Raw genomic sequence first — 10,837 nt, 5'->3', positions numbered from 1 at the left:
TGTCTGTGGTTCTGCATCTTGTTGAATTACAGAACTATTTGTCACAACCTCATCAAACAGAGGGATCGTCACGTCCCCTCCTGCTGCATTCAGTGTTCAGTTACTGGCCTGTTTTCAAGGTGACAGCGGTTAATGATGCTGTATATAAATAGAAGCATGTTGTCAATAAACACTGGCAACAGCCTTCTGCTTTTCAAAGCCTGCCTCAGCCCCAGGAAAGGTTCGCAGGTGGTTATGGAAAAAGTGTCAAAAGAAACCACCGATTTTCGGTGCCACCGCTTTGCAGCAGGGAGGGTCGGTTCCCGGGGGGCCGTGCTGCGGTGCTGTGCTCCCCGGCCTCGGGTGCTAGGCAGCGTCCAGCCGGCGGCACCGCGGCAGCCGGGCCCCAGGCTCCCCCCGCACCCCCAGGGGCACGGCCGCCCCGCGTCAGCCGGGCCCCAGGCTCCCCCCGCACCCCCAGGGGCACGGCCGCCCCGCGTCAGCCGGGAGGGGACCTACCCTCTCCCCGTTCCGCAGCCGGCGCCACCCCCCCGCCAGCCCCCCGCCTCCCTCGGTATCGCGCGGCCCTGCCGCTCCCTCGAGCAGGCCGCAGCACCAGGCCGAGCCCAGCCGGCGGGCGGGGGGTCTCGGGGGCGGCCCCGGGCCGCGGTGGCCGGGCCAGCGGCAGCGCAGTGTGCGGCCCCCGGAGCCGCTGCCGCAGCCGTGGGCTCTGGGGTGGCCGCCGGGCCCGGCCCGGCCCGTGGGACGCGGCTGACGCCCACCCGGCACCCAGGCCGCAGCAGGGCCGCCTGCCCTCAGTCACCCGCCAGCCTCCCGGCGCTACTTTGCGGCAGTGCGGCGCCTCCCGTCGCTCGCTTTGCGGCAGCGGCCCTCCCGCCTTGCTTTCCGGCAGAGTGGCGGCCCCCCGGCTCGCCTGCGCTCCCTGCCTTACGGCACGGCGTCGCGCGGCCCCGGAGCTTGGCGACAGTTTCCCGGTGGCGGGGCCCGGTCGGTGCCATGGATGTGGGGGAGCTGCTAAGCTACCAGGTGAGCGGCCACGCGTGGCTGGGGGGCGCCGGGCAGGGCCGGCGGCGGGGCCCGTCAGGGTGACTGGGCCCGGCTGCTCCCGCGGGGCCTGGCCCGGCCGCCCGCGCCGGTGGGAGTGTTCGGTGCGCGGGGAGCGGCCCCGGGCCCGCCCCGGCCCTTTCTGCCGCCCCGCTGGGGAGGGACGGGCGCAGCTCGGGCCTGCCCGTGCTGAGGGTGGCCGAGGCCGCGGTCCCGGCCCGTAGCCCCGAGGCACGGCAGCTCCGGGGGCGGCGGGGCCTGGGCCGGCTGCTGCGCAGGGCGTGCCTGGCCGCTCTCGGTGGGCTCCCACCGCAGTCGGTTAGGGTGCAGCCAACTTTTCGGGGCCTCTCCCCTGCTTCGGAGGAGTGGTGCCCCGCTGGGACCCGGTTACCGGGGGATCTCCAGGAACGTGACTTTGGTGATGCCGTTCCTCCCGCAGATGGGCAGGGTTCCATGTCCTGGCGCCTGTGCGCCTGTTCCTGATGAAAAGTGACACATGACACTGTGCTGGTGTCGTGGCTTGTGTTCTTGTTCTTCTTTCGTACCAGTTTTATGACAAAACCCATTTAATTTGATTCTTACCAAAGTATTTTGAAAAAGTTTTCCATTTTATAAAAAATTTCTTTTATCTTCCAAGTATTTTTCTCCTCTCCACATGTGATTGTTGCTTATTTGTTGTTTGGAGGTTGATTTGTAAGCAGGTGTGGTAAATTATATATTTATTGTCACGAGAGGGGATGTAGTGTGTTCTCTTGTGGGTCAGGGAACAAGAGCATGGATTTGCAAGAATGTTTTGGTACTTTTGCTGCGATTTGTACATGTGGTGGTGTTGGCTTTTACTTTAGTTCTTGGGCAAACAGCGTCGGTGCTTCCCTGTGAGTAGGTGGGTAAGAAAAGCACTCTAACACATTATCTACTTTGTAAGTAATTGAGTGTGGGAGTAGCGTGAGTGGATCAACTTCTTAATTCAGAATACAGGATTCATTATTGAACTCCTTCTTACGTGCCATCCTGGTATGTGTTATTCTGTGGGGGCACCACATGTTCAGAGCTGAAAAGAGTTTGGTCCATGTTTGTACTTTCAGAATGTGTTCTTTTGAGATGCACGGGGACAGAGGGAAAGTTACCTTTGGATCTAAGAAATTTCTCATCAGCCTTTCACAGTGGTATCAAAATTCTCTGGAGTATGCCTGTAAGAACAGTCTTTCTTTGAGAACTGTGCTAGATTCTCTAGGATGCTCTAGGACGTTTTCTTCTGTGGCTCACTGTCTCTAACATCCTTCCTACTCCATCCATTTGTGCAGTGCTGATAGTGTAGTCCTGCTATTCTGAGATCTGCTCTGCTTTTGTATTTTTCTGCCTACCATTTTTGTTTCTGTTATTTTTCAGTATTGAATTAGAATGATAATTTCTCATGTTCCTTAATTCTTTGGTATTCTCTGCCTCAGTTATGGCTAATGATGCTGTTCTTGTTCTGTGATATAATTTACACCTAAGGCACAGAAAGGTACACCTGTGTTGAGCTGCTGTGTGTTGTAAATTTTTAACCAGGTTCTAGTTTGGGGTTTTGTTTGTTGTTTTTTTTCTTGCTCTGAAACTGTGAAGTTCATTTCCCTTCATAGGATTCCCTTCTGCTCTGGAGGAAAGTGTGCATCCATGTTGCTTTGGTCACTTTGATTTTGTACAGCTTTCTGTTGGCTGAGCCTTCTGTACGGTGATGTGAGTAGTTGCCTGTGACAGCGTGGGGCTGTATTCTGGCAGGGGCTAGAGGTAAAGAAATGCTGCTTAGCTGCTGGGTATGATAAATTTTAATTTCATTCCTTGCTGCTGAAATTATTCTTAGCTGTGGGAAAAAGCATTCTGCAGCTTTCAACCAACTACTGAAATTGTGCCTGAAGGGTTTGTCCTGATGCTGTGCTCTTCTGGTTTCTCACCTGAATACAGATGGCTCTTGTTCAGTGATAACACTTCAGAGTAAGTGTGTTGGATTTCAGTGGCACTGAATTCAGACCTCCAGAATTAGGTAAAATGGTGAAGACATGTGAAAGGAGTGGAGGAGCAGAAGGCACGTAAATAGCTCTGATTCTGAGAAAATGAGATTCCCTTCTGTGAGGATGCTTTTGGCTGAAAGATAGAAAAAAAAGTTGGAAACAACAGGTTTTGCTGCCTTCTATCCGGCGCAGGTCAGGCGTCTGCTACGGCTCGTAGAGATGGGCGAAGCGGGTGCCCTCCTGTATCATTTTTAGAAACGTACATTCTTGTCCACCAAATGAGCAGAATTCAGAATAATCAGACCTCTGTTGTGCCTGTGCCACAGGGAGGATGCTGGCTTGTGCGTGGTAGGTGAACGAAGGGAGTGTTGCTCCAGGCTGCCTGCTGTACCCAGCTGGCTGCTGCTTCCAAGAGGAGGGTGGCTTGTACAGCAGCTCTTCACCTGCTCTGGTTTTCTGCTTGCAGAAAACTTGAGTGCAGGTCTGGGAGCTTTCCTGCACTGGGCTGAGGCGCGGGCTGGTTCAGGATCTCCTCCTTCACCCTTGCTGCAAGCTGGCACTGGCTGTCAGGTGGGTGGGCTGGATGATGGGTGGTGTGCGCCTCAACTGTTTGATTTTTAATCTCTTGCTGCATATGAGTCGGTCTTCTCAGTTTCCCTCAGCACAGGCCAAAATAATTACTTTTCTCTTACATTGTTTTGAATTTGTCTCCTCTAAATACCTAATCTTGCCCTTGCTTAATCAAGATGATGGTTCTCCCTCAGTGCCAGGCTTGTCATGGAATATTTTGGGCTGTGTGCCACCAGTTCAGTATCAAGTGTCTGTCCGAGTGGGAAAAGGAACCTCTTGCAACAAAAAATGAAATTAAGCAGCACCTGCCAGTTTATACAGAGCTCAGGAATCCATAAACTTTATGTGTTGCTGCAAAACAGTTGCAGATGGTCTAAACTGTTGATTAAATATTGCTGCTGTTCTACCCAGAAAGACTGTGCCCAGATCCTCTGTGTCTGGTCTCTGATTATGGAGGGTAATTAAGGGGACAAAGCCAACTCTGGTTCTTTTCAGAGATCTCTTTCAATTGTCTTGGGAGGGAATAAGGGAGATTATTTTAATTCTCATTAAATGCAGATTTCACCACTGTGAGTGATCATTACAAACTGCTAATTTTTTAATGAAATATTAGTAAAATCAAATAACAAAAGAAGCAGTAAACAGGGGATAAGGTCTGACTTCACCGAGCTGGGCGAGCTCACTGTTTGAATGGGTTGAGTGCAGTTTGTAGTGGGATGGTTCTCTGTGTTTCTCCAGAGGCACATAATAACTTCTGCTGCTGGTATAGATAATTTACTGTACATTTGCAAGGTAATTGATGCATCTGATGGTGGAGGCAGCTCAGCTGAGCAGGTTGTTGACTGCTTACAGCCTTATTACCATGGTAGTTCTTGTCCTGCCTGTGGGTTAAAAGGAGGAGCTGTCACCAGCTGATCCACCGGCATCACTGGCCTGCAGCACCTGGCTGAGCTCAGCTCCCAGGGAGTGTGGGCCCCTCGCCGCAGAACTTGGGTTGGCACGCTGATGGGGTTGCAAATTAATCTTTAGTTTACTTTTTCTGTGCGTTATCTTTGGCTACCAAACTGGAGCATGCATCAAAGTCTGTGAAGGAAGATCCCTGCCCTGTGCGCCTTACCGCTGGGGTCCCGATGGCCGTACTTCTCGGGGTGGTCTGGAGCCTCATGAGCAAGTCTGGAGAGGACAGGGTTTGGTTCTCTGAAAGTAATAATCTGCGTCCATGTAGGTACAGCGCACATCTTTCATTTGCCTCAGTCTGTGTGATTTTGGAGCTCTTGGAACTTGCTGAAATTTCTGGTTTTTCCTGATACCAGTTCTTCTAGTTTTTAATGCTCTGATCTGCACCTTCTAGAAGTGTTGTGCTACAGGAAGAAAAAACAGTGAAAAGTAGGATTGATAGTAGCCTGGTTTATCACAAATGTTGGAAATAAAATTAAGTTAGTGAAGATACTTCTGGAGATTTGGGGCTTGCTTTCAGGAGTCCTAAACTGATAGCTAACGTGTAGCTTTCTGCAGTGGCTCATCCGAGCAGACTGCAGCCAACTGAGATGTGGTTGCAAAAGGAGCTGCATCACTTACGGAGATTTATTTCAGATTTCATTAACAAATAATTTCTGAGCTTCACAGTAACAAGGTTACTTACAAAGCAGATGTCTTAGTAATATGAAACTCTACTGCTGAGACTTGTCTAAACCTTCCTGATGTTTGGAGAAGGCTGGAAGCAATCAGTACATTTTCAGATTCTACGGGATACTTAATCCTGATAGTATGTGCAGTCACTGCTTTGAGGGAGACCAGGCAGGGGCCATGGGTAGATCATTGTTCCTTGATTCAGGATGTAATTTCTCTCGCTTTCCCCACACACAAGGCTGGTGCTGATGTTCCTGCTGCCTGGAGGAGTGAGGGGCAGGCTCCGCATTACGTGTCTGTGCACAAACGAGGACCCGTGTCCGGTGTGAGTTTGTAGAGGAGGTCTGCCCCCGACGCCTCTCACCAGGCTGTAACAGCTTAGGATATGTCAGTTAACGTACAAAGCAAGTATAGCTGAAGACTAGAAGAGAAATGGAAAGATAATTCTCCCTTTACCAATCACCAGCCTTTGTTTACTGTATTTTATAAATGTCAGCTTTTTAAAAATGCTTTTGTATTCGTTGTTTTTTGTGCGGTGATATCAGCAGTAGATTTAAATGAAAGTGTCTTCTGAATAAATTACTGTGAATGCACTGCATTCAACAGGAACAAAATTAAGCTTAACTAACAAAACAATTTAAAAATGCCTTTCTTGTGCGTTTTCTAATGAATTCCATCTTCTTGCCAAATGCACCTTAGCACAACTGAGTAAGAAACCCCACATTTTATTTATGAAATTATTAACTTTCTCTTTTCTACCTGAAAGGCAAAACTTGTGGAGATGTGTGTGAAGCTATGAAATTAATTAAATGTGTTTAGACACAATATATGTGTTTCCTTAGCAATATGCCCCAGTCTCAGTGCAACAATGTATGTGCTTAATCCTTGTTGGTTGGTAACAGTCCTTTAGAATATACAGATGCAAACCAAAGATGAAAATCAATGAACAGAAGCTAATGCTTGCCTTAAATCAGTTGTTCATGACTGTGCATCTCATGTGAAATGGGCAGAAACCCAGGTGTTTCACTTATGCCTTTATTTCTTAGTTTTAATAGTGCTGGTTGGAAAACTGCAATATTCTTAGTAAGGTTTTGAATAACATCAATAACAAAAGGAAAAACCTTAATGCCTACTTAATAGTGTTTGCCTGGGAATTCAATTACTGTCTATTGCCAATATGTTGGCAGCGTTAATAATTGCATGCAGGGCCCTTCCATAATTTATCATAATGATTTCTGTTATGTATTATAGAAGATTCCCCCCCCCCCCCCCAACAATGCATAAATACAAAAAAGGATAAAATAATTGAGATTGAAACAGAATGTAAATTCTGGTGCTAAGGATTGTGTACTCGGAGGAAATGGGGTTGGTTTCATGATGGAGTTTTAATTTAGATTTTGTTCTGGTGATGTAGTCCCTTTCCATGGTACATTACTTTGCATCTGACAAACCAGCAGCTCCCTTGGTCCCTCATTACAGCTGCAGCCTCATTGAGGGTTTTGTTCCTTTTTTAATGTTTAGAAATGAGAATGAGGAATGAGACTGACTCCTTAAATTAGGAACATCCAAGAAGGCAAATCTTGTAGGGCTTTTTGCTGTACATTTCAGGATTTCTTACGTCACTGATTTCTATATCTGTGTAACGTTAATCTGTCAAAGGTGGTTTAGAATGAATTGGATATTCTCAAGGAGTGAATGGAAGGACACGCGAAGGACAGAGACCTATGTGCCATTAAGGGCACTGAGTAAGGAATAACATATTTACTGAAGTTTTTTCCTCAGATAATGACATTTAGAAGAGCACCTTTTTTCTTCATGGGGTTGCTGGTTGCTTGGGGCAGGTTTGAATTATTAGTTGTTGACAATGACACATTTGTTTCCAAATGGATCTATGTGAGGTTATACTTTAATGTACCTAGAATATAAGTATTTGGAATCTGCTTTAAAAAAAAACACCACCACCAAAAAATCCCCCAACCCACAAAACCCTCCAAGCAAATAAATTTTTCATTTCAAAGAATCTCTGGCTATGCTTCTTCTTCACGGCTATTGAATTGTGAGCTGAGTAATTGCTTTAAAAGTGCATGGGAGCACTTCAGAAGAGGTTTAAGTCAGGAATGTACCGTCCATAATGGAAGTGGCAGAGAAGATGTAGGCAGAGGGGAGATAGATAACAGAGTTTGAGTAGGTCTGGCTGGGAGCAAACATCTAGAGCTTTGATTTGTGCTAATATGTTGTCCGGGAAACTTGATTCTGCATCTTCCTCAAAGTGGTGACAACACTATAACCCTGAAAACAGTGTGATCTTGGTCAGTTCGCTTCTCATGATAATTTACATTTCAAGTGCCTTTGAGGGGGGGCTTTTTTGGTTAGTGGTTTTTTTTGTTGGTTTTTTTTTTTACCTCTATCCTGAAAGCAGAGTTTTCTTGAGAGCAGAGCTTTCATTTGCTGGCTTTTCATTTATACTGAAATAAAAAAATACATATATGCTCTCTGGGTGGTGCAGAGAAGCAGTCATAGTTGGTCTGCAGCATGTGCATCGTAATCGGAATCACAGCAGGATTGCCTTATGAGCCTGACAGATTTATTGTCCTTTGAGGTCCAAGAGTTCCCAGCATGCTGGGGAGCTGAAAATTCCCATCTTGATGCCCACACTCGTGCTGGGCCTGGCAGGAGAATGGCACTGTTACCTGTTCCCTCTGCATCTTTCTTAGAATTGAACCCAAGAAGAATCTAAATGTCAGTTAAAAAGCATGCTTTATGTTTGTGAAAGCACAGTGTGACTTTATGATTTTAGACAAAGGATCCCACAAAGCAGAAGAGCAGTGTCTTCCTGCCAGGTAATGTTTTCTGAAATAGACTGGACAAATGTTAGACCTAATGGGGTTATGAAATCATCTACCAGGCAACTTCTGAGGAGTGGTAGGAAATAAAAATATTTTTTCTTACTGTTTTCATTGTTCTTAACACACAAGCTCCTTTTAAATAGTAAAGAATTAAGCTTTGTTTTCCTGTAGTTAGAGAATGGAGTACTCCTATTCCGGCTTGGTTGTCCTTCAAAAAATGGAGAGACCAGATTTAATATCCTTGTGGTTTATGAAGGGAAAGAGTTTTTCCTTCTGGTGCAAATGCTTTCATCCCTTTTTGCCTAAATTAAAACATGGGATTAGAATTAATGGACTTATTCTTGTCAAAATTAAAGGTAATTTGACAGGGACAATTAAATATAAATTGTGGAATAAAATAATATGTTGTTCCCAGCAAACCATAAAGGTGTGGGCACCACTTAATCTGGTGCCAAGACCCTGCAGAATTGCAGCAAGCAACAATACTCCTGTCCTGCATACTCTAAATTAGGCTCTGATTCTGCACGCAAGTGTCAGCAAACTTTAGACAGAAGGATGGGGGAAGTCAAGGTGAATTAGGGTGCAGTCAAGAATTCAATATATTCTCATATATGAGGTGGGTAAAAAATTGTTTTTCACTGTTATCTGCTTGAGCTCATTGGTCTTCTGTCTAAGACATGAGTTTGCCTCAGCTGACTTAGCTGAGTCCAGATCCTTAAGGCGGTCAGCTGCACAGTCACTGAGCGGTTCAGTCTGGCCACTTCTTGTCTTTGAAATAGTGGTCTTTGCTGCCTATGAAGATATTTTCCCATGAATAGTGTTCATAGATCAAACAAGGTAGGATGTTGACATAGCTCTTGGCAGAAACATTCATCTACTCATGTGATGTTCCACTTCACTAAATTAATTTCCTTTCCAGTTTTCGGAATTGTTAAGTGTTTTTGGAGCTGTTAAGTGTTGTGTAAGCACGTATTTTAAACAACTTGTAAGAATTTCCTCAGTATGTCTTGTAATATTGGTATTCTGGTTTGCAAGGGTCACAAAAGACTTGTATTCATTCACCTTATTTTTCTGACTTTAGCCTAACAGAGGGACAAAAAGACCCCGTGATGAAGAGGAAGAAGAAATCAAAGCACGTCGGAAACAAGCTAGTGCACGAGAACACAGTCGTCACAGGGAAGAGGAGTCTGTTGCACTGGAAGAAACTGATGATGAGAAGAAGAAACTCCTTCAGATAATTGAGAGGGATGGAGAAGAGGAAGAAGAGGAAGTAAATCACTGGTGTCCTGTGGGAAAGGGGAGGCAGTGGGAAATAAGCAAACACTAAATCACTTCTCTGTGATTTTCATTTCTTACCATGGAGATGATGAAACCAACTGGTGATTTTCATATGCCTCATACAGCTTAAGGTTATGGTTTTACTGTCCTGCCCTGCAGCTTGTTCATTAATTTCAAACAGGGCTTTTCAAAGATATCCTCTGAAGCTTTAAAGGGGGAGGGCAAAAGGGCGGGGGAAGGAGAAAGCTTTCAAGCCTAGCCTCTGCTTTAGGCTGGGAATACCCAAACCAGCTAAAATATATCTTTAGGAAATAGTTTCTGTATTGTAACCGGTTTCCTAACTCTGTTGTTCTCATCAGTACTCCCAGCCATGCAGCTTCTCCCACTCTCTCTGTCTTTGTAGCTGTGCTGCTGCAGCAGCAGCAAATAAACAAACATTCTTCTATACAGGAAAGGTCTTGGGTCAGAGGAGGGGGGTAGCAGCTGTCAAGAGTAAGTGATTTCAAGCCTTGGAGACAGAAATCCAATGCAGCATTGGCCTTTCTGCCAAGGGCCAGGGAAAAGATCACTTTATAAATGTGACACATGGATTGGTATAAATCTAGAAGATATTTGCTTCCTGCTGCCTGTGTCCTGTTTGATAAAAAAACAAGTGATATTCACCACTGCAAAATCATGTAGGTTTGTAAAATATCATTGTCCTTTGTATACAGCATTGCTAGCATTTGTCTCTGAAAATCTCCCTCGTTTTTTTGATGTTGAGCTATTGCCATGACAGTGGTTGCTGATAGTGGAGAAGGATAACTCAGGATTTCTGTAGCATTTGAGCTTCAATAGGATGAATGGATGCAGCCGAAAGTCCTCTTGACTGGCCAGTCTTGTGGATTCCTGCAGTGTACAAGTCCCTTGTCTTTGTCAAGTGGAGTTCTCCTGTCCAGACGTTTTAAGGGCTGGAAGTCCAAGATTTTTTAGAACCAAAATCTCTTTGTTTATTTTCTTGAAACGCAGTTAATATAAGTACCATCAAAAAATTTGTACCAGTAAATCTGATGGAAAGAAGCTAATCTGTAAGACATGGTAATAGGGAATGCAAATTAAATACAAGATACAAAGCTGATCCTGATTGGAGATATTGCAGTGATCTGTGTTAGAGAAAGCAAAGAATCAAATGAAACAGCATGTGTGACAGTATCTCTGTGGACTGAAATCCCATTGCAGGAATGATGTGTTTTGGGCACTGTAGTATTGATTCCTGAATGGGATGGTGACATAAGTGGGATGGTGCTAAGACAGGTTGGGCCTGAGAACATAGGAAATCCAATAATAACGGAGGGCTTGGACTGGTAATTATTGTAAATGAGTTTGCTGAAGAAATATAAATTTTCTCTCTCGTTTTTTTTTTTTTGAGTTTTTTTTTTGTTTAGAGTTTTTTTTTTTTGTTGCTTAGAGTCGCTAACCAAAGAATCTTCAACACCAGAA

General features: G+C 45.5%; 1 protein-coding gene across 1 annotated transcript in view; it reads left to right on the top strand.

The window, feature by feature from the left end:
* Positions 1–868: 868 nt before the first annotated feature.
* CTNNBL1 (catenin beta like 1) overlaps positions 869–10,837 on the top strand; it is a 55,652-nt gene continuing 45,683 nt past the window's right edge. The window contains exons 1-2 of the mRNA XM_080405235.1: positions 869–1,026; positions 9,162–9,350. Coding sequence (XP_080261361.1) covers positions 997–1,026; positions 9,162–9,350 — 219 coding nt within the window. The 5' untranslated portion in view covers positions 869–996. The remainder of the gene's footprint in view (positions 1,027–9,161; positions 9,351–10,837) is intronic.

Source organism: Falco punctatus (genome assembly GCF_963210335.1).
Source record: "Falco punctatus genome assembly, chromosome: 10".
In the NCBI taxonomy this organism is placed as follows: Eukaryota; Metazoa; Chordata; class Aves; order Falconiformes; family Falconidae; genus Falco; species Falco punctatus.
Note: the sequence above shows the minus strand (reverse complement) of the source record. Positions and strands in the feature narration are given on the sequence as shown.